We start from the raw sequence: 24,634 nt of genomic DNA, 5'->3' as shown, positions 1-24,634 counted from the left end.
ACTCAGAAATTACTAATCTTATAGGTATGATTATGTTTTGAGATTATGCTTTTTTGAACAAGCCTCTCTTTTAGAAATACATACTGAAATATTAACAAATGATATGATGTCTTAGATTTGCTTTAAAATAATTCAGAATTGAGTTGGGTTTGGAAAGTAGTAGCAGTGGTGGGGAATAAAGATGAGACACAGTCATTCATGTTTAGGTAACTGTTATTAAATGATCTCTACTTTTATATGTTTTAAATTACTCATTTCATTCATTTATTTATTTATTTTAAAGATTTTCTTTATTTATTTGACAGACAGAGATCACAGGTAGGCAGAGAGGCAGGCAGAGAGAGAGAAGGGGAAGCAGACTCACCTCTGAGCAGGGAGCCCGACTCAGGGCTGTCCTGATCTCAGGACTCTGGGACCATGACCCGAGCCGAAGGCAGAGGCCTTAACCCACTGAGCCACCCAGATGCTCCTGATATTATTCACTTTTTTTTTTCTTTTTTTTTTTATTTACTTGACAGACAGAGATCACGAGTAGGCAGAGAGGCTGGCAGAGAGAGAGGAGGAAGTAGGCTCCCTGTGGAGCAGAGAGCCCGATGCGGGGCTGGATCCTAGGACCCTGGGATCATGACCCGAGCCAAAGGCAGAGGCTTTAACCCACCGAGCCACCCAGGTGCCCCCAAAATTATTCATTTTAAAGAACAGATTACCTTTCTGCTTCCAAATAGCGCAAAATATTAATTGACCTAGATGTCTTGAAGAATAGGCATTTACTCTTAAGAGCATAAATCTGTTCTCTTTTTCTATAGGTCCCAGTTTACCTTTCTCCATTTTTGATGAGTTTCTTCTTTCAGAAAAAGAAAACACCAGGTTTGAAGTTTTTTGTTTTGTTTTGATACTTTAAAGTCTTTTATTATTATAAATAAGGATGCATTAAGGGCTACTGTTATCTATATGAACAGAAAAATAAATTTTTTTTTTGCAGTCATCCTGCAGCTCCCCCACGGATATTAGCCCAACGAAGACCCCTTGCAGTTCTCAAAACTTCAGAAAGCATCAACTCAAATGAGGATGTGTCTCCAGATATTTGTGTAAGGAACAGTATTCCTAAGTTAATATAAGCAGACTTGCGAATTGTTTCATGTAGTTCTTACAAATTTAGGGTTAAAATTAAAATAATAGGCTTCAAATTTAAGCACATGAAAAGATGCTTAACGTCTTTAGTCATTAGAGAATGTAGACCAAAACCATAGTGAGATAGTACTTCACATGTACTGTGATGACTATAATCAAAGACAGAAAATAACAAGTGTTGGTGAGGATGTGGAGAAATTAGAACCCTCATACAGTACTGGTAGGATTATAAAATGATGCAGCCACTTTGGAAAACAGGTTGGTAGTTCCTCAAAATGTTAAACATAGAGTTACCATATGTATGACCTAGCAGTTCTCTCCTAGGTATATTTCCAAGACAATAAAAACATGTTTACATTTTTAAAAATTGTACGTGAATGTTCATAGCAAGATTATTTATAATAGCCAAAAGATACTAGCATTTATCCTATAATTTCACTTGTTATAAACCCCCTTATTTATTTATATTAATACTATTACTGTTTTTTAAGAGGATCCACACCCAGCATGGACCTTGAACTCACGAGCCCAAGACATAGAGTCACCTGCTCTAACAACTGAGCCAGCCAGATAGCCCTGAAACCCTTTCTTAAGTATATGTGTGTAACCTACCAGGTGTTAAAACAACTGTTCCCTCTGGGGAATAGTAGTTGAAGTGGAGATGAGGGTCAAGTGCAAGAGGGAGACTTTTTCACTATATATCCTTCTCAACTAGTTGACTTTTTAAACCATATACATATATTACTTTGAAAGACAAAAGAAGGCACTTGAGTGGTTCATTTGGTTGTGTCTGACTCTTGGTTTCAACTGAGGCCATGATCTCAAGGTCCTGGAATTGAGCCCTGGGTCAGGTGCCGTGTTCAGCTAGCACTTTGCTTGAGATTCTCTCTCTCCCTTTGCCCCTCCCCTCTGCTTGCACATGTACTCTCCCTTAAATAAGTAAATCAATCTTTGAAAGACAAAGGAATATTTTTTAAAATTTTCCATTTTTTAATACTTTATACTCCATCTTTTCTACAATGACTGTGAATTATCTTTAAGAAATAAAATAAAAATTCAACATTTGGCATAGAAGAAGACTTAAAAGCTAGGAGGATAGCAGATTATTAGAACATTTTCTAGGTCAAAGCCAGAAGAAAAATAGAATTACTCCTCTAGTTCTTAGGTGAAATTGGTTGGGAAAAAAATTATCCAGTATTTTTCCTTTGTATGGCGATTCCTCACAGTATACTTTTTGATAATACTTAGTTTGCTATTTTCATGATATAAAACTTTTTCCCTCAAACGTTATGATGTGCTTTTTAAAATTATCTTTTCTAGAAATTCTTATACTCTACTTCCATACCTTACATCAAAAATCTAATGTTTGTCTCTCTGAATAAAAAAGGTAGGTCCTCTAGATGCTCACTGAAATATTTCAGCTAAACTTCACGAATCTTTTTTCAGGATGAATTTACAGGACTTGAACCCTTGAGTGAGGATGCTATTATCACAGGTTTCAGGAATGTAACTCTATGTCCTAATCCAGAAGATACCTGTGACTTCGCCAGAGCAGCACGTTTTGTATCCACTCCTTTTCATGAGATAGTGTCCTTGAAGGATCTCCCTTCTGATCCCGAGAGACTGCTGCAGGAGGAGGATCTAGATGTGAAGATCTCTGAGGACCAGCAGACTGCTTGCGGCACCATCTACAATCCAACTCTCAGCACCAAGAAGCTCAGGTAATTGATTGTAGGTTGCACAAGCCAGACTGTCTGAGTGATCTCGTATTCTGTGTGTGCTTATCAGTTGGAGCAATCATTTATCAAGTTCTCACTACCCGCCAGGTTCCATGCTAAGTGCTTTACATGACAGTGGGACTCCCCCTGACAAAGTGGTAGTGGTATTTGGTAATTGATTTGAGTATGAGGGTTAGAAGAAGTCAATTTTGATGGTTATGAGATTGAGAGCCCCAGGAGGATTCTGGTGTCTTTGAGGAAACTTGGTAAACTCTGCCATGGGGAGATAGGAGGCATTTTGTTTTTCCTTTAATATTGTTTTAAATAATGGTAGAATAGCTTGATACTAATTTCAGATAGGCTAGAAGTGTACTTTTTTTTTCTTTTTAGATTTTATTTATTTGAGAGAGAGAGAAAGAGAGAGATCATGATGTGGGGTTGGGGCAGAGGGAAAAGTAGACTCCCCGCTGAGCATGGAGCCCTATGTGGGACTCGATCTAGTGATCCTGGAATCATGACCTGAGCTAAAGGAAGGTGCGTCACCGACTGAGCCACCTGAGGCACTCAGAGTATACTTTTTGAAAGTATCTTTTAGGGGCGCCTGGGTGGCTCAGTTGGTTAAGTAGCCGACTCTTGATTTTGGCTCAGGTTATGATCTCAGGATCATGAGATCAAGCCCTGGATCGGGCTCTGTGTTTAGCATGGAGTCCGCCTGAGATTCTGCCTCTCCCTCTGTCTCTCCCTCGCTCTCTCTCTCTCTAAAATAAATAAATATAAATAAATAAATAAATAAATAAATAAATAAATAAAATCTTTTTTCAAAAAGGAGAATCTTTTAATGGGGAGGTGGAAATGAATAAATGGTATGAAGAAATGGTGTAGAGAGCCACAGACAAAACCTTTTGATGTATTTGTATTTAAAAGTTGGCTAAGTTAACCAAATAAATGTTGGTTTTAGGAATATTCTTTAAAATGCCAATTTGTGCTTTTAAAACTGCATTTTAAAAATTTTTGTCCAATAAACTTTATCACATTTTTGTTAGCATGTTTTCATCTTGAGTGATTCAGGTTTCCCTTTTTCTTTCTTGATCTTTTCTTATTAAAGAATAAACTGTCTAGAGAAAGGATAAACAAGAAAAAAGTACCTCAATCAGTGTTTCTCAGTAGTATAGAATAGATTTAGATTAGGCATTTGCTATTGATTAGGTAAATAAAGCATAAATTTAGGAAATCTAATGCTCAGCATTGACTGCCAACCAGAATAGATAAAGTCACCTAAATTCTGATTATAAATCTATATCTGTTTCAGGAAAATAATGGACTTTGAAAATTAGACTAATGAATATTAAATAAAATAACACAGATAAAGTGATATCTATTATCCCTATGAGAACTGACTCATTTGTGCTTCTTTCAGCCCAATTATCGAAGACAGCCGTGAAGCCACACACTCCTCTGGGTTCTCTGGATCTTCTGCCTCAATTACAAGTTCCTCCTCCATCAAATGTCTTCAGATTTCTGAGAAACTGGAGCTTACTAATGAGACTGCAGGTAGCTTCATACCACTTGTAAGCAAACCTCCATACCCGTGTTTACTGAACACTTACTTATCTCAGCAAACTGAACTATGTGGTTTTTTTTTTTTTCTGTAGAAAAAAAGTTCCTATAAATTGTACAGTTTCTGGAATGAATCAGTATTAATTGAACACCATAAAAATCTGAGGTAGATGAATTTTGTTAGGTTAGCCATGTTGATTGTACAATCTGGTGTTTTTTCCTCTCCTCTGTTTATAACACCCATTTTAGGTTTGGGGGGTGATGGGGTTTTTGGTTTGTTTGTTTGTTTTCAACTTTTTTTTCCCCCAGACAACCCTACTCAGTCACCCTGGTGTCCCCAGTATCGCAAACAACTACTGAAATCTGTAATGGAGCTGAGGGCCTCTGCAGAGTTTTTTATAGAAGATAGACCAATGCCTAAGTTGGAAATAGAAAAGGAAATTGAACTGGGTAAGTATCATTGAACACATGGGGTTTTTTTGTATGACACTGTAGAAGTAAGTTATTATTTGTACTTGAGCCTGTTGCTTGAGCATAGCAAATATTTTTAGAATCTAAGAACAACATTATAGGGGTACCTGGCTGGCTTATTCAGTAGAACATGCAACTGTTGATCCAGATCATAAGCTGGAGCCCCACACTGGGTTTAGAGTTTACTTAATTAAAACAAGAAAACTCATGTATTAAAAGGAAAAAAAAGAACAAAAAGAAACAACATTATAGAGGTTGACACACTGATAAGTTCATGTTCTAGTAACAGTATGGATTCTGTCTTCCCCTCTTTCAACTTTTAACAATGATTTTGAAAAGTATTCTAACTAGCTGTTAACTGACAAATATAAAGTACCTTTAGCCCTTAAACCAGGAAGTAAAAGCTAAGGGGCTGTACATATTCACAGTGATCTTTAAATGGAATCAAACCTTCTCAACAGGTAATGAGGATTATTGCATTAAACAAGAATACCTAATATGTGATGACTACAAATTATTCTGGGTGACACCAAGAAACTCTGCAGAGTTAACCATAATAAAGGTAGGACTGATTCTTTGTCATTTCAGTTACCTTGTAAAAAATAATGTGGGTTGAAGCAGTAACTTTGGCCCTGTGCCACGTGGTACCATCAACTCTTCCTTGAATAAGCTTCCTGATAGAAAAGTTGCTGAGAAATAAAAAAAAAATCACTCAGCATTGTGTGCCAGAATCAGATGTCAAAAATGAGAGGCAATTGTGTATATCTCTTAGAAGTCCAAACATACTAAATATTCTACCAATTCTATCTTTTTGAGGAAATACCCTGAAATTTTCTGGCCCGCTCCAATCCGGAAAAATTACATCCTGGGCTTCTTTCTCTCTCTCTCTCTCTCTCTCTCTCTCACACACACACACACACACACACACACACACACACAAACACAAACTCAGAGTACTACCTTGACATTTCCATTCTCCATTTTCCTAGGGAGTCGCATTACGTCTTTCTTATATTGGATGCCCAGTAGTATTGGCTCCCATTTTTATTTCTTTCTTGATTTAAGCCTTCACATTTTAGTAGTCTCCCGAGAAAGGATGCATGGGTATAAATTTTTTTGAAATGTTTCATGTCAGAAAATTTTTTATTCCACACTTTTACTGGATTGGTAGTTTGAATATTAGAATTCTAGGTTCAAAACTTTTTTCCTTAGAATTTTGACGATAGCTTTATTATCTTTGGGCTTGCGGCTTGGTTTTTAAAGTCTTTTGCCATTTTTTGTGTGAGACTATTTTTCCCTCTCCCTGAATCTTTGTAGGATCCTCTGTTTGTCCCTAGTATTCTGAAATTCCACAAATACATCTTTTGGTAAAAATCTATTATTGCCCATCTGCTAGACACTGAATGGCCATTTCAATGTGGAAACTCCTTCAGTTTTGAGAAATTTTCTTCAAAGAATAAATTATTTCTTCTTTTCAGTCTTCTCTGTTCTCTACTTAGGATATAGGGTCTCTTAGAGATCCTTTAAAAATCTTACTTTTTTTCTCCTTTTCTCTGTCTTTTTGCTTTACGTTCTGAAATGTTTTGTCAACTTTATATTCAGACTTGTTATTGGGTTTTTCATTTCTTTTGTCATGTATTTGATTTGCCAGAGCTCTTTCTTATTCTCAAAATTTTCTTCTTTATAACATTCCACTCTTCATTTCAAAGGTGGAATATTCTTTCTCTGAGTGTATTTGCGAGGGTTTAAATTTTTTTTCTCCTTGCATCATCTGTTTCCTTTTGTCTGTTTTGAACTCTGTCTTTCATATTAGAGGTTTTCTTCAAGACTTTGACTCTATTCATATTTAAGTATGAGACTCTAAAAGCTAACTGAAAACTCTATGTATGGGCCTTAACAGCTTTGGGGCCTCACAGTAAGAAGATCTTGCTTGGCCATTCAATAAAATTCCTCAATTCTTGACACCTTTTCTTTTGAGCTGATCAGATTCTTCACAGAAAACTTCTAATATCCTTCCTGGAGCACATAATCCTGGCTGCTAGCTTCTTAAAAGCTAAGTGGGAAAATTAGTCTGGAGAGTGGAGGGGCAGACAGGTTCATCTTAACATTTGAGGTATAAACTTCCCCCACCCCTATCTCCCTTAAACAGTCCCTGGCAACCTCTAGCCCAGAGCCCTTCTGCTTTATACTTTCTAGGGGTAAACTTTTGGTCTTCTAGAATGGAGGAGAGGCAGTTGTTAGGCTGGGCTATAGGAGCAGCAGAGGAGTTTGGGGTTTAACTTCCTCATTAATAGAATTCAACCACTCCTCTGTTTGTTCCTTCTCTACCTTATTTCTCTAAGTAATTGGTGTGATCAGTTTTATACCATGGGGAGATGGTCCTGTGGCATAAATTCAGTTGTGCTCAGCTTTCTCTACTGCTAGAATCAGCTTTCCTTGGGTCTGCTAAGTGCATTGTTACCTCTTACTATACTCTTTCCAGCTTTCAGAATTTGTTGCTGCTGTGTTTTTTACTATTGATTTATGACTTTTAAAACATTCCTTTACTACTATTTCTGTTGGGGTATCATAAAGGCTGGAGGGAATGTTTTGAATCTGCCAACCATAATCAGAGATTCTAATAGCTCTTATTTTTAAAATTTCTTGCAGATATCATCTCAACCTGTCCCATGGGACTTTTATATCAACCTCAAGTTAAAGGAACGTTTAAATGAGGAGTATGATCATCTGTGCAGCTGTTACCAGTACCAAGATGGTTGTATTGTTTGGCACCAATATATAAACTGCTACACCCTTCAGGTTTGAATAATATAAAAGCATTATCATTTAAAGCCCTTAAATAGAGAGATTTGTGCTCCATTTAGCAAAAGAATTTAGTGCAAAATTCCTGTTAATCTTCTAGAAATAGACCAATTAAATTATAAACTTGAAGCATTGATCATTTTCCTTTCCCAAGTTGTTTTGACCAAAAACTTCTTTGGTACATTTTTTCTTAACTTTTTATTATGTCAGTTTTCTTCTTTTTTCTTAACATTTGTTTATTTACATAATCACTACACCCAAGAAAGATGGGGCTCGAACTCATGACCCCAAGACCAAGAATCCACACTCTACTGACTGTGCCAGCCAGGCCACCCCTATTATGTCAATTTTCAAACAGACAAAAATAGACAGAATTGGACAGTGACCCAGTAATCTAACTATGATCGTCATCAGCTCATGGCCACTCTTAAGTTAAATTCCTGGTGTGATAATTTCAATATTTTTTCCATGTCTGGTTTTGATATTTCTCTGTCTTTTCAGATTGTGTTTTTGGCCTTTTAGTTTATCATATAAATTTTCTCTTTTCTTTTTTAAAGATTTATTTAATTGAGAAAGAGTGCATGTGCTTGTGTGAGGGGGAGGAGGGGCCGAGGGAGAAAATCTCTAGCAGACATCCTGAGGAGTGCAGACCCCTGTGTGGAGCTCCATCTCACTCACCCATGACCTGAGCCAAAACCAAGAGTCAGCACTTAACTGACTGAGCCATCCAGGCATCCCTAATTTTTCTTGACAGACAGGCATAATATACTGGGTAAAAGGACCTGCTATAAATTGGCCATTAATAATGTGGTGATAAGGTATGAAGGGAAAGAAAGCATTGTATAGTTCTGTGTGTACTTTTATAGTGAGCCTATGCCTCTGGACTGTGTTCCTCCCAAGAATTTCTCCTCCCTTAGGTGAGACATGATGGCTAGAGCAGGCTGGTGTTGGGTTATTTCCCTTCCCCAGGTCAAGTAGGCTCAGATAATACTCTAGCAGGTTAGGTCTGGTTAACTGATGACAGTTTTTAAGAACAGTGCCTGTAGCCTATTTCAAAATGGTTCCTCTTCCCCTCCACCTCTGGAAGCACATGGAGAATTTTTCTCCAACACTTATTGTGAGAACCTGATCTAGCTCCTAGACATAAAACTCACAGAAGTGTGAGGAACCCCCTTTACCACTGCTGCCACCATGCTTATAGATCCTAGAAGAGTTGATTTTTCAGTCTGTGGCAGAGTGACACAGAGTGGCAACTTCCAAACTCTTTACATAAGGAATGGTCTATTTTTGCTACTCTTGGTCTATCTATGCTATCCCCCAGTAGATTATTTTTAGAACCCAAACACAATATATCATTTTATTCTTTGGAGTGTTTTTTTTTTTTTTTTTTAAGGTTTTATTTATTTATTTATTTGAGAGAGAGTATGTGCAAGCCAAGGAAGGGGAGGAGCAGAGAGGGAAGGAGAGGGACAGCATGTGCTGAGGGCAGAGTCCAACTCAGGGCTTAATCCCAGGACCCTGAGATCATGACCTGAGCCAAAACCAAGAGTTGGTCGCTCAACTGACTGAACTACCCAGGTGCCCTTGGAATGTTATTTTGATGGTAATATGAATTTTTTAAAATGGTTAGAATGAGGGTATTTTGAAATTACCATTTATAAAGCACCTATTGTGAGCCTGGCTAATCCTTGATGGTCTTCATCTATTATTTTTTTTTTTTAAGATTTTATTTATTTATTTGACAGAGATCACAAGTAGGCAGAGAAGCAGGCACAGAAAGGGGAGGAAGCAGGCTCCCTACAGAGCAGAGAGCCCAATGTGGGGCTTGATCCCAGAATTCTGGGATCATGACCTGAGCCGAAGGCAGATGCTTTAACCCACTGAGCCACCCAGGTGCCCCCTCTTCATCTATTATTTCATTAAGTCCTTATAGTATGGGATATATATATATATATACACTATTTATACTCTATACTATATAGGAGAGCAGTGTTGTTAGAACTGAGACAAAGACCCAACCTATGAAAGCCAGATTCTAGTAGAGAACAACAAGGAGTACAAAGCAGCAACTGATAAGGTATTGAGGGTAAGTACAGTCACCCCAACTTAAGAAATACTGAATTTTCTGTCCTTTGGTTTCTAGGATCTTCTTCAACACAGTGAACTTATTACCCATGAAATAATAGTGTTAGTTATTTATAACCTTTTGACAATAGTGGAGAAATTACACAGAGCAGAAATAGTCCATGGTGACTTGAATCCAAAGAGTCTGATTCTTCGAAACAGGTTGGTCCTTTTCATTCTCTTAAAATTCTGTCAACTTTCTCTTAAAATATGGATAGTTTCCATTTCCTTTTGCCTCTTGACAAATGCTGTATTGAGGAACACAGTATGTTAAAGTATTTGCTATCTAAAAGTAAATAATCAAGGGGAATGGTTTGAAAGAGTTCAAAGAAAATACATTGAGGAAATACATTAATTCAGAAAAAAAATTAACCACTCTGAGTATTGTGATGATTCCTTACAAGAAGAGATATAAAATATGATTCCTTGGAGGAATGTGACTTAGATTGGGTAGTCTTTCTCTGCATGCGGCCAGTATGGATTGAGTGAAGGTGCTAGCAAAACCAAGGCACTTCTTGGTTTCAATACCAAAATTTAAGTCAGGCCAAACTGAGGTCATTGCTAAGAGCAGTGGCTAAACCAGAGTGCAAATGCAAACTCTGCCAAGGAAAGGGGCTTAGAGTTCCAGTTAAACCCAGTTAAGCCATCAAATTTAAGGGTATCATTCTGTGCTGTGGAGGTATGTGATGGGATTAGTCAAAGCCTACACTTAAAAATATAACATCTCTCACTGATACTCATCAGGGATTTGAGGGAACTGAGGAAAGCAGAGACAAAAGGAACACAAAAATAATTCATTTTTTTCTCTCACACAAATAGTGTATGTCTCCTTGGAGAGTAGCTTTATTGCATGGAATAGATAAACCCAAGGAAAATATAATTAATAGTGAATTCGTGTTATTAGGTTTTCTTTTATCTGTTTTGGGGGTTAGGAAATAATGGTTGGAATTACAGGTAAGAGTTAGAGAATATGGTGTTAAATAAAAACAGGATAGTTTACAGTAGAGGAGGCATCTTACACAAAAACAGCCTTTTGTTGTTTCAGTTAAACTCTGAGAAGGAGGACTCTGAATGACCCTTGGAAAGCCTAATCTATAGTAGTGAACAAGAAAGGCTATGACATCTATTGAAGCTTCTAATTCTTCCATAGTTCTCAACAGTGTGTAAATCATTGCTATTGTACCTATTAATGTGTCTAGTATAAGATACTTCCAGTACTTGTTTTATATAATAACTATAATATGATAAATGTTCTGTGGTGCCTATACATTATGGTTTAGATATCCTTGTATCACTAGACTAACCTCAACATTCCCCGCTTAGCTGGACACTGCCACTGCCCTTACAGGTGCATTTCCATAGCTAACCACAGGAGGGCGCTGTTGGCATAGCTAAGACACACCTGCAATACCTTTTCCCCCCCCTTTTTTTTCCTCTTTTTTTTTTTTTTTTTTAAAGAGCAGCTCTGCAGCTTCTTTCATGGCCTGTTTTTATTATCTCTTTCTCTTAAATCTGGGCTTAGAATCCACGATCCCTATGATTATAATAAGAACAATCAAGCTTTGAAGATAGTGGACTTCTCCTACAGTGTCGACCTTAGGGCACATCCTGATGTTTTTATCCTCAGCGGCTTTCGGACTGTACAGATCCTGGAAGGACAAAAGATCCTGGCTAACTGTTCTTCTCCCTACCAGGTAAGTGTAAAACAAGCCTGAGCAACTATGGGGAGGGTTTCTTAATCTCTTTCTTCCATGGATAAACCATGAAAGATAGTATTTACTGATATTGTCTCCCCTGGAATAGATGACCTAGTTTTCAGATATCACCAAGTCAAGCAAAATGTACCATTTTTGTGTTACAACACTGAAGACTATACACATACACGTGCAGACACATGACTAACTCAGTAACCTAAGTAACAGGGCCATTTCTATCACTCATCTGTGTGATCTTCTGTAAGTAATTTTCTATAATCTTTGTAAAATAAGGCTAAACAATCTGTGTGTATCAGAATTGTTGTGAGGGTTAAATGAAACAATGTACATAAAAAGATTACAAGTGTTAAGTGCTTTATGTGATAGTGTTCTATACAAAGTCCCTTCTGACTCATCTCTGGATATTTGGCATTTGCTGATTGAAAATGTAGCATGAACTTAAATCAGTCACGTGGATCACATTTAGATCACAGCTAGAGTCCATGCACATTCAGTAGGTCTACAAATTTGAATTTGACAGTCTGTATAGTTTTGTTCTTCAGGATAATTTTTCCCATCTTTTGTTCTTAAGGGTAATTCCCAGAGTTAGCTTTATAGATCACTTCTTTGGGGAGCTTCTCTCTTCACCGTAGGAGTAGGGAACAGTCTACTAAAATGTATGTCATAAAATAAACTTCAACACTACAATAACTTTCTGCTTTCTACATAAAGAAATTGCCATGATATTAGCAGAGAAATATTTTAGCTGATGGTGCTTTTTGTGATTTCAGGTAGATCTATTTGGTATAGCAGATTTAGCACATTTACTATTGTTCAAGGAACACCTACAGGTCTTCTGGGATGGGTCCCTCTGGAAACTTAGCCAAAATATATCTGAGTAAGTACTGGTGATTTTAGGGTCTTTGCCTATCCAGATAATTTTTTTTTTTTAAGATTTTATTTTTATTTTATTTGACAGAGAGAGAGAGATCACAACTAGGCAGAGAGGCAGGCAGAGACAGAGGGGGAAGCAGGCTCCCTGCTGAGCAGAGAGCCGGATGCGGGGCTCGATCCCAGGACACTGAGATCATGACCTGAGCCGAAGGCAGCGCCCCCAGATAATTTTCTTTTACTCTTGGGTGCCCTCTGCTCCGGCGGCCTTAGTTTTCTTAGTCCGAATGCCATGATTCCATTAATTTCGAACAGTTTTTGTTAGTGTGTCAGTGGAGCATCTAGTGCAGAAGCAGAACAAAGGAATTGCTAATTAAAAATAAGAATCATACTATTCAGACTTTAGGACATCTTTCTGGACCTAGATATATCATATAGACTGTAACTATGGTATGGAAGCCTCTCATTCTAGAAGTGTTAATAGAAACATTTCATAAGAATAATTTTATAATCAATTGATGTTAGTCTAATAGCACTTTAAATAGCTATTGTTATCAAAGTTAATAAGCATCTCTTGAAGAGAATTAAATTTCTCAATTATATACTAATTTTAGGCTATTATTTATTTAATGAGTGGGTAGAATCAAAGCAGAGAACTGAATTCTCCTTGGAGAAGTAAATGCTCCCTTAATAAGAACTGCTTGGTCTCAGAACCTTAGTATTCCCTCTAGCCAACTCATAAAACTTATTAAATATCCCATGGTCCACTTTAGCTTATCATAGCTAATAACTTCACAGAATAAGCTTACCATATACCAATTAATTGGTATAGTCTTTGGCTTAAAAAAAAAAATAAAAAACCACTATTGAGAATTTAACACCCCTTCTCCATTCCCCCTACTCCCAACAAGTGAATTGTATTTTTTCTTTATTTAATTCAGAATTTGGCCAGTCTCAAATGTCTCTGAAATATACTTTTTAAATGGGCTTTAAATATAATGTAAGACTTGTAGGATAAATTCAGGTATCTTCACTTGGCTGTGGTCCTCCGTGGGTGTAACACAAACAAATAGGTAGGGACAGCTGGGGTTTCCTAACAACTCTGCCTTGTCTGATAATACAAGCTTCTTTGGTTAAAAGAAAACAAGGAAGTTAAACATCGTAGACATAAGCAGTAGTTAATTTAGTCAAGCTTAGGGTTCTCGGAGGATTGTGAAGATAATAAAACTCTGGGCAGGGGAGAAGGAGAACTGCAGCCTGTTTAACGACCTAGACTTTAGGAAAGTTAGAGGAGAGGAGCAAAATTCATTTTTCTTTTTTGTAGAGCAGTGCTACATCTTAGCACACAGAGGAAATGTGTAGATACCCAACAGAGACTTATGGGAAGACTCTCCTCTCTTTTTTATTATCGTATTATGGCTCTCCTCTCTTTTATATAGTTCTACCTTGGGCTTTGAAAGGATTACTTGAGTTCTAACCCTAGACTTCTAGCCATTACCTTAAATCAGTCAGTGCATAATGTAGCACTGATTTAAATACAGAATTCTTTTATATGCCTAATCTTGATGGAAATGGTTTTATGTATTTTTAGGCTAAAAGGTGGTGACTTGTGGAATAAATTCTTTGTACGGATTCTGAATGCCGGTGATGAGTCCACAGTGTCTGTTCTGAGGGAACTTGGAGCAGCAATGAGTGGGGTGTTTGATACCACATTCCAAAATCACCTGAACAAAGCTTTGTGGAAGGTAGGGAAGTTAATCAGTCCCGGGGCTTTGCTCTTTCAGCAGGATAGGCAATCAAATCTCTCACAGATTCCTGCCTAAAACCAATGATTGTATTGTGGAACACTGGACCTGTGTATGCTATAATTTAATTTAGGACATGTTTAGATACACTACCAATGCATTGCTACTTTTTAATAGAGCTATATTTCTAGTAACTGGCATTTTTAACATAGCACTATATCTGTTCTTGACTTTGTCTAACAAAGAACTGTTTTATTCTTAATGGACTCCATTTGAATGGGTGCCTTGTTGTCATTTAACACATTTGTCTCTACTTTTCCCTGTACATTTTTCTTTTGTAATTTGTGACATATACCCTTATGATCACTCTGTATTTTTTTTTTGATCACTCTGTATTTTTAAGTAATAAAATAGTATTTGTTGAATTAATGCTTCTAACATCTCATCTACTTTTTGCCAACTAAGGTAATAAATGGCTTGATTTCACAGACAAGAGCTGTTTTACCATGGGAATTTATATATCCTAGACTTGGAACTGCCATGATAGAATCATAACAAGACAGAATAGCCAGCCATTCCTTTGGGTGTTCCTGACCTTCCACTAATGGTCTAAATTTAAAAGTATATAAAATGATTTAATATAAGGCCAAATTTTCTTAAATTTCAAGTGGCAAAATTGTTCTATTTCTATTTTTATGTTTTCATTTTTTTTATCCACCAAACCCTTTGGACTATTTATATAATCTCGTGGTGTTGCAGCTTCTGGGTCTCTTGATTAGGACTGTGGCTCTAAGAAAGGAAGAGAAAAGGTTTTGAACAGGGTTTTGAACCTTTCAGAAATAGAACAGTCACCATTCTACTACCTGCAGAATAACTTGGTGGGGCAAGTGTTCGTAAAGGAATGGAAGGAACTTTTGATTGGGAGATTTGAAGAGTTAGAGGCCAGGATAAAAAGATAACTTGGAAGCATGTAATAATCTGGGAAAGACTAGATCTAGAAGAAGTATCAGACCCCTCAAACAGAAGCATAAATTATACCTGGCTTTGGACATAGGGAGGAAAACTGAAAGAAAGGGCAATGAAAATGATCAATTCCATATCCAAATATCAAAATTCTCATCTCTGCCTCCCTCCATTGCTGGTGCCTGATATATATATATTTTTTTTCCTTTACTCTAGTTGTCACTGTTAGTGCTCTAAGATTGCTGGAAAGCAGAAAATTCTAAGTATATCTCAACTAAAAATATTTAAGCACATATAGTTGATGCACTGAAATATAACTTGAATCTGAAAAATAATCAACTTAGAAAATTTTGCTCTTAGCCAAAATACAACTTTTCAAACATTTTCATGTTTGCTTCTCATACAACTGATGATGTAAAATTATAAATCTGTATCTTTGATGTAATTGAGCACTTCTTTCCCCTATGCTCTCCTCATTTCTTTTTCTTTTTTCTTTTTTTTTTTAAGATTTTATTTATTTGGGTACCTGGGTGGCTCAGTGGGTTAAGCCTCTGCCTTCAGCTCAGGTCATGGTCTCAGGGTCCGGGGATCGAGCCCTGCATTGGGCTCTCTGCTCAGCAGGAAGCCTGTCTCCCCACCCCCACCCCGCCCCGCCTGCCTCTGCCTACTTGTGATCTCTCTCTCTCTCTCTCTTTGTTGAATAAATAAAATAAAGAATCTTTAAAAAAAATTTTTTTTTAATTTATTTATTTGTCAGAGAGAGAGAGTACAAGCAGGCGGAGTGGCAGGCAGGTACAGAGAAAGAATCAAGGATCCCCATGTAAGACTTGATCCCAGGTTAAGCCAGCGGCTTAACCCACTGAGCCACCCAGGCATCCCATGCTCTTCTCATTTCTTAATCCACCATTTTGACACATAAAATCCTTAATCTGAGGATGGACAGTAAATTTAGATTCTTTCTTAACATCGGCTTAGCTACTAATTAGTGACTTCTTCAAGAACTTGGCAGCAAGATGGAAAACCCAAAGCTTTGTCTCTGAAAGTCAACTCTGAGGAGAGGGAAGAGAATCTGGGCAAGTTCCTTTATCAGAGAACTTGCCAATGTTTTGCCACCTCTCCCTCCATTCCCCATCCCCTCCAACCCTGACCGTTCTTTGTAGTGGAAGAAAACAGTAAGGACCTGTGATGCCTAAGTTTTCTCTTTGCCTGGGCATAAAACCACAAAGTGTTTCCATTTCCCTTGTATTTTATGCTTGTTTGTCTTGGAAGAAGGAAGCTTTTGGCAGAAGCTTCAAATGGTTCTTATTTCTTGTCTCACTAAGGCAGAAGTAGCATAACAATGGACCTGGCAGGCGAAACAGCTGAAAAGACAGGATTTTTACTTTTCTTTGAAAAGAGACCATGGAATGCGTAGAGCCTCACCATTCACAAAGTCCGCATCCACTAATTTTTACTGCTGTTAGAGCCCTCATCTTCCTGTGCTGCTTGAATAAGAAACTTTCCACCCAACTCAGAGTGCTTTAACTGATGCCAAAGCTGAATCTGGAAATAAAAAGGGTTTTCTATAGCATAGGACTTTAGACTGTTAGTTGAGCTATTATCTCAAGGTAGATAAGAAAGCCTTCCAGACAGCGCAGGGCTCTCTGGAAAGACCCTTGATGGGTTTAAGCTAAAGTCTTTAAGCAAAGACACCAAAGAAAGGCTTCTTTTCTGTTGCATTGGAAAATGGGAATTCTTCCAACTGCACCCTCTCTTCCTAACATGCCAAAATTTGCTGCTAGTCTCTAAAATTAAGACTTCCCTAGTGAGAAAGATGTATTTTAAAAACTTTTTTTAATATAGAAACTTCGACCTTAACGAGGTCCTTGGTTCCACCAAAGACAGAAGAAGCTATGAATACTTAACAGGACAAATGTTTCATTTTCAAATCCGTGTGTGAGAAGATGGGGCATTCAATAACTGGTGCGGAAACAGTGGGTTAGAGTTTGAACTCTGTCGCCAGTGCAACCACTGGTTCATACCTTTGTGCAGATTACCAAAAGGCCTCTTCCTCTAGTGGATTCTGTACCTCCTGGTGCACGGTAGCCTTGCTGGATTTCAGCCCCCACACAGCCTGTCAGCCTGCTGCCCTTGTTTGTACAGCCGTATGCAATGGGCTTGCCTATTTCACTGCCTGTCTGCAAAACCATCTCAGATAGATCTAAAGTGTTAATGTAAGAAAATGAAAAGGTAAAATATTAGGGGCACGTGGCTGCCTCAGTTGGTTAAGACCCCGACTCTTGGTTTTGGCTCAGGTTGTGATCTCAGGGTCCTAAGATCAAGCCCCGCATTGGGCTACACGCGTGCGCACACACACGCTCAGTGCAGAGTCTGCTTGAGAGTCTCTCCCTCTCCCTGTGCCCCGCCTGTTCGTGCTCTATCTCTAAAATAAGTAAATAAATCTTTAAAAAAATATATATATATATATATATAAATGTATATATATAAAATACTAGATGACTTTGTGACCTTTTGTCGCTGTGATGTAAAACCAAGATATAGGCAAGAAGATTGCTGTTTACTACTATAGTAGATAAAAGCCAAAATCGAATATAGCTACCTATCTCCCATCCAAAGAAAAACATAAACTGAAAATAACTTGCAACATATATTTGCATCATCTTTCACTTGCATTATCTCAAGTTCTCATAACTGATCTATATGCTTCCCTACCCATCTCCAGTCATAACAGAAACTTATCACAGCCTGTGAGACCCTAGCAGTCTGTCCCACTACCCCCTAACCTCTTCCTTGACTCTCCTTTTCCTCCTCATGCCTCTTGAACCTGTTCACCTCCTTGCTCCTCCCTAAACATGTCAACTATTTTCTCTCTTTACGGCCTTTTTGCCTGCCATTTCTTCTGCCTGTATCTTCACGTGGATTACTCCCTTCAGGTATCCTCTCAAATCTCCACCTTAACAGAGGTCTTCCTTGGCCATTCTGTTTAAGTAGCATCCCCCCTCCCCCCACACATACTGCTGCTTTCTGTCCCTCTTTATCTGCTTTGTTTTTTACAAAGCACCTATCACAACCTCATGTGTGTGTAACTTTCTTTTTTGTTTCTGCAGCCCACTACTAAAATTTAACTTCCTTAAGGGTGGGGATTTACTTTGTTTCCTGTTTTAAGCCCAGCATCTGAATGAATAAAATATGACAAAGCACTATCTAACCCTAAAGTACAAAGAACTCTTTAAAATTTTTTGAAAACCAATAGAAATAGACAAAGGACATGAACAATCCATTAAAAACATTTTAATGGCCCCAACTTACCTGAGCTGTTCACCCTTCATTCCTAATTAAATCGAATGCAAAATAAACCTTAAATTTTTATCATTCACATAGGCTATAGTTGAAAATTGTGATTGTGATGGTGAAAGGAAGCAGGTGCTCGTATATTATTTGAATTATTAGCTGGAGTGCAAACTTTACCTTATCAGAAGGTGATTTGGCAATATTTATTAAATAAATATTCCCTCTGGCTGAGAAATTTTTTTAAAAACATATCTTTTTTTTTTTTTTTTTTTAGATTTTATTTATTTATTTGACAGAGAGAGATTACAAGTAGAGAGGCAGGCAGAGAGAGAGAGAGAGAGAGAGAGGGAAGCAGGCTCCCCGCTGAGCAGAGAGCCGAATTTGGGACTTGATCCCAGGACCCTGAAATCATGACCTGAGCCGAAGGCAGCGGCTTAACCCACTGAGCCACCCAGGCGCCCTTAAAAACATATCTTAAAGAAACGTTGCCACACTCCCAAGAAAAGCGCCATTTGTATTATTGTCTTCCTGCTTCCAAGGCTCATTAGTCAAAAGGGATGATCAGTATGACAGACCCCAGGAAAACAGGAATTCTGGACTGTGCAGAGGTGACATGGGACCATTTTTGTAAACTGCAGGGGTGCTGAAAGTCTTCCCATTTGGTCCGAGTGCATAGAGACATTCATTAGGCTTGGAGAGAGAAACTCCATTTTCAGCTTCGGCTAAAGACAAAAGAGAAGCTGAAGAGGAAATGTGATTACCTTTGGGGAGAGCCATTGGAGTGGGGAGAGAAAAGAATGAAGGCTTTTACTTTTCATTTTGTGCATTTCTGGACTTCTTGAATTTTCTGACCATGTCCATGGATTACTGCTTTTTCTTTTTCTTCTTAATCTATGGTCTTAGAAATGATGGGCCATGGTTTTGTGATCTTTTCTTTATATTAAAAAAATAAAAAGCCTAACAACTGTTAGTTTTGTTTTAGTTTTTGTTTTAATAGGGAATTTGGGAAGCTTTATCATTCAAATATCAAAGCAAGATTAATTTGGAATTAAAATGAGACTGAGGGGTGCCTGGGTGGCTCAGTCAGTTAAGCGGTCAAGCGTCTGCCTTCAGCTCAGGTTATGATCTCCAGGTTCTGGGACTGGCCTGCATCGGGCTCCCTGCTCAGCAGGGAGTCTGCTTCTATCTACCCCCTGTCTTTGCTCTCTCTCTCTCTCTCTCACTGGAATAAATAAAATCTTTTTTAAAAATGAGAGTGAAAATATTTTAAATCATTGAAGAGAATATATCTAACTTCTATTTTTAATATGCTAAAAACTCATATATATTCAAATCTTTTGTAATTTTTCTATTTGAGATATGCTTTCTAAAATTACCATCTTCCTTATATTTTAATTTCCTATGTCTGTGAACAAAGGATTAAATTACATAAAACTTTTTTCTTTCTTTTTGGTAAAGATTTTTATTTATTTGAGAGAGAGAGAGAACAAGTAGGAAGAAGGGGCAGAGAAAGAAGGAGAAAAGCAGACTCCCTGCTGAGCAGGGAACTCTATGAGGAGATGCAGGGCTCGATCCTGGGACCTGGAGATCATGACCTGAGCCCAAGGCAGATGTTTAATCAACTGAGCCACTCGGATGCCCCAAAACTTGACTTTTTTCAAAACAAAAATGCATTCTTTGGTTTTCATATAAAAACTTGAGTTTCTACAAACTGACATTGATTAAGAAAGGAACAAATAGACTATGATGAACTTAGGCTAAACTTCTATAAACTTAGACCTTTTTTCTAACAAAGCATGCCATTTCCAGTAACCTTGCTCCACAGAGGCCCCGGTGGCAGATTTTCGGCTGCTGAGCAGTATTGTCCCATAAGTTCAGATTGGTGTCTCCATGGGAAAGGAGTGGTTGCCCGAACTGCTAGTTTTCAAACGCCTTGTGAACAAAGGACTCTGCATCTATTAATTTTATATATTCCCAGAAACTAGCACATAGTTGTCAAAAAGAAGTCGTGAATTAAAATGTTGGAAAAGAGCTGCTCTGAGTTCAAAAACTAGTTGAACTGGAGCCTTGACGAGGGGAGTAAATCTATCCTAGGATCTAGATGTGCACTGAATCGTAATCTCACTTTTCTTGTGTGTCTCTTTATGTTTCTGTAATCTTCTGTTGGAACTGATTGCTGACCTCACATTGTGATACATTTCATTGTCCTGTTCACTCCTATCAAAATTAAATGTTATTTCCCCAGGTATATTTACTCCATTGGAATGTGTACTTTATTTCCCACATGTATTTAATCCAGCCTCACATTCATTTGAAAGTTATGCGAATCGGCCTATGCTGCGATTTCAATCTTATTGGCCTGGTCATGTGATGTATTTTTAGTTAACTGCAATTAGCAAAGTGAGAATGGCATAAAAACAAATGCCCACTAAAATCTCTGAACAAAATGATGAATATATACATTTGTTTGCTTTTTGCATTTTTTCAGACAAGATTGAAAAATCTGGTAATGTTAGAATCAGGTGATAAAAACATTGAAAAGGTGACACGTGAAGCTTCAGTGAGATTGGCTCATTCAAGGAAATAAGATCGCTAAGGATGAGTGCGTGTGTGGTACAGTGAGTCAAGGAGTCCCAGCAAATCAAGGGGTTAGGCAGGCAGAAATAGGACCTAGGCAGAGTAGATGAAAGTTAAGTAGTGTTGCTGGAAGACACCTTCCACCTCAACTGGACTCCTCATTGAGCAGATCTCCAGTGGTTGAGGGTCCATGATATATGCCATTAGGGGGCGCCCCATAGCTCCTACCTGTACCATTTCCCTGCTGCCGTGTAGTCCCGTGTACTTACCCTATCTTTCTCACTCAGATGACCTCTTTGGGGCAAGATCTGTGGGGTTTTTCCTACATTAGTTATAACTTGCATGGAGTGCTCATATTATAGGGAGTCAACTGCACAGGCCTAGAGCTTTCTAGAATGTCCTCAGTATTGAGGTGGCTCCCTGCCTATGGTGTCAAATCAAATACTAGCATGGTGGTTAGAAATGCCTCCAGAGCCAGAATACCCGGACTTAAGTCCTGGCTGTGTGGCATTGAGCAAATTACTTACCCTTTCTGAGCTAGTGTCCTCTATGAAATGAGGATAGCATGAGTGCCAGCCTTATAGAATATTGTGAATTAAAGTTCTTAGTATGGATAACATGTACATATCTGTATTGATGTAGTTCTAATGTTGCTTGAACAGTCTAAAGTTCTCTGGAATCCTCTCAAGTACATTGGGATCCCAGCTAGTTGATCCCTACCTTTACTGTCTTTTGAGTTAATTTATAGTATAGCATATAGCCAGTCTGATATGATAAAGAAGCATGGTGTACTGTATTCTAAAGATAAGGGAAAGGAGTTGTTTCTGTTGGAAGTGACCTTCAGGAAACCAAATCTTTGTCCTTAAGACAGTCTCAAGATCACCAAGCTATCAGGAAGGTCCCCAGTCTTCAGTCCACAAGAGCATTTTCAGTCTGCAGGCTCTCCTCTGCCTTATAGCTCTCTGCAGCTTCTGTGCCATGTTCATAGCACAGGAATCCTTAGAAGACTGCCTCCGGTCAGTTTGTTCTGACACATCAAGCAGGGTCTTGCTGCCCTCGGTGGTGGCCAGCAGATTGCAGATTTCCTTCCCTCTAGCCATTGACAGATACAGCTTCCCCCACACCAAGGAAAAGATTGGCTTAGGGAGCAGGGCCTACTTACCCCACTTAAGGCCAAGACATTTAGTCTCTTTCTATACTCTTCCTGCTGGAGCTTGGGCTTTTGGAACGATTTCTATTTCACGCTCTGCTATCTCCCTCTCTCGAGCCAATGAGTAAAAGATGACCACTTGCTTAGTAGGAAAAAGAAAAAGGGGAACAGAGGGAACCCTATAAATTCAATTCAAAAACTAGAAAACTTGGGCTCAAACCCTAGGTCTGCTCCTTACCAGCTACTTGAGCTGGGCAGGTCAGTATTCCATCTAGAAACGAGTATCAATGGCTCCTACCCCAAAGGGCCATTGTGAGAATTGAAAATAAGATGTGGTTGCTCAGTATGAAAGTTCCTTGGCTCATGGCAAGCAGCAGATTCCTCTGTCTCCCCAGCAGCCCCCAGAGCTGGGTGCACAGGAGGTGGCTGGAGGTGGCGTCATCCACTGTGGACTCTAAGCCAAGATGGAGAACGCTGACATTGTGATTGACTCAGGCCTCCAGCTACAACCTGTTGACACCTGTTATATCCTTTGCTGAAATGTGTTCACTTACCCCTCTAGGGCAGCAGATAATCTCTCGGAATGTGTCAAAGAAGATGAGCCAAGAAATATTTATTAAACTCTATTGGAGTTCCATATTAATGACAGGCACCACGAAGGGCAGAAAGAAATATAAGAATGCTAACTCTCTTCAGGGAGTTTATGATTTAAAGAAACAGGATATTATAGGTTAAAACCAATAGATGTAGTGAGAAGAAAGTAGGACCTGCCAAGGTAAGCAACCAAAAGCCAAAGGAGCCGAACTGAAGTGTTTTAAGACACTCAGGAAGTGAGGGCCAGATGAGGTTGGGGTGCCACGGCACGGCAGGGACTGGAGCTCATTGGTATTAGGTAGTTTTCAACTACAAAACTCAGGAAAATAATCCAAAATTTCATAAGGGTAAGAATATCTGTTCCCTCCCATAACAAGCCCAGAGCTCAGCAGATGTGGAGGGCCCGTTTCCATTCCATCATCTTCAGCATCTTCAGGCTGGTCACCTTATGGAACCCAGCTGGCACCCCAGTTCCCAGATCCACCACTTGGAGCAGCACAAGAAAACATTGCCCAGAAACCCTCCCAGCAACCTTCCCCTCTTGTTACCCACATGGGGATCCCTGGGGCCTAACTAATCCCTGGCAAAAGGAAGGGAATTAAGAAGGTTGGTTCAAACTAGCCAAGATTCACTCATGGGGCTGGGGCTGGGAAGGGGCCCTTCCCCGAGCACACAGGTATGAAAGTGCAAGTCCAAATAAATTGAGAATCTTCCAGCAAGTAAGAAGGGAGATGGATTCCAAGAGGCAACCAACTGTGTCTGCCATGTGAGTGGTGTTGGGAAGAAAAGAAGGAAGCATTTGGTAACAAATAGCATCCTGGACTCTGAAGCAGACAGTTCAGTGCCCTGCCCTGTCACTTAGTGACCTGTGCAAGTAAGTTAAATGCAGGAGGCCTCAGTTTTCTCATCTCTGGAATGGAATAATAGTTCCTACCTAGATTGTAAACTTGATGAGGACAGCAACTTATCTTGTTCACCAAGCTATGCTCAGCACCTAGCACCTTTGCCCCTAGCAGCTACTCAGTAGATACTTACTGAATAGATTGATAAATTAGATTGTTGTGAGAATTAATTGAGTTATTATATGCAAGGGTTTAGCCCAGTGCATAGCCTATACATTGTGCCCAAGAAAATTAGATTTTAGCCACATGATAGAGACCGTGGGAACCCTCCCCTTTACGTGTCCTTTTGCTGTTTTTGTCCCACATGGGCTGCCACATTGATTACAAAGGCCTTGCTCGTGCAGAAGCTGAGATGTGTCATGAAAGCTCTGCTCCTGGTGGACTGGGGCTGGGACAGGGAAGGCACGTCACACCCTCAGTTGGAAAGAGGATAACACTTGTGAGTTCAATACTTGGGACTCTAGTTTGTAGCTCTGACCGGTTTCTGAGCCGGCCTTCACATTGTTGTTAACTCCTCAGGGAGGATCCCCTGAAACCACCACCACCACCACAGGGACCAGCTCAACTCACTTCTAAGGCCAGAATGGGAGGGTGCCTGTTTCACTCTGACAGAAAGCTTCCTACCCCAACCCACTCCCATCTTAAGTGAGGTTTCAGCCAGTCTGACAGAAGGAGCCATGCTCCCAGGAAAGGCTCAGCCTGTTTCTCTTGGGGGATCTCCTGCAGGGCAACAGCAGAGTCCCCAAGCAGGGTTATTCCTAATCCTTTTAAGATTCTGATCTGTCCTCCTCTCCCTCATGTCCCCTATAGCATCGTGATAGAGCATAATGGCAAGAAGGGAAGACCATACAAAATGGCGCCCACCTTCTGCCCTCTCAGCTATCTGCTGCCACTGGCCTCTCCTCTGGGTCTCTTTCCCCACTGGCCATGCCCCATCATCCTCTCTTCTTCCCAAACACCCTACCTGCCATGTAGAAAGCCATCTGGAAAAATCTCTTGAAGGTGGGCCTCTGCCTCTGGTCTG

General features: G+C 39.1%; 1 protein-coding gene across 1 annotated transcript in view; it reads left to right on the top strand.

The window, feature by feature from the left end:
* Positions 1-14,562, top strand: part of BUB1B (BUB1 mitotic checkpoint serine/threonine kinase B) — a 47,179-nt gene extending 32,617 nt beyond the window's left edge. The window contains exons 13-23 of the mRNA XM_082735560.1: positions 807-867; positions 983-1,088; positions 2,578-2,852; positions 4,267-4,400; positions 4,716-4,856; positions 5,339-5,439; positions 7,527-7,676; positions 9,823-9,965; positions 11,326-11,497; positions 12,289-12,395; positions 13,980-14,562. Coding sequence (XP_082591686.1) covers positions 807-867; positions 983-1,088; positions 2,578-2,852; positions 4,267-4,400; positions 4,716-4,856; positions 5,339-5,439; positions 7,527-7,676; positions 9,823-9,965; positions 11,326-11,497; positions 12,289-12,395; positions 13,980-14,211 — 1,622 coding nt within the window. The 3' untranslated portion in view covers positions 14,212-14,562. The remainder of the gene's footprint in view (positions 1-806; positions 868-982; positions 1,089-2,577; positions 2,853-4,266; positions 4,401-4,715; positions 4,857-5,338; positions 5,440-7,526; positions 7,677-9,822; positions 9,966-11,325; positions 11,498-12,288; positions 12,396-13,979) is intronic.
* Positions 14,563-24,634: the final 10,072 nt, after the last annotated feature.

This window comes from Mustela nivalis, assembly GCF_964662115.1.
Source record: "Mustela nivalis genome assembly, chromosome: 6".
Classification (NCBI taxonomy): domain Eukaryota; kingdom Metazoa; phylum Chordata; class Mammalia; order Carnivora; family Mustelidae; genus Mustela; species Mustela nivalis.
This window is presented reverse-complemented; position numbering and strand designations above follow the sequence as displayed.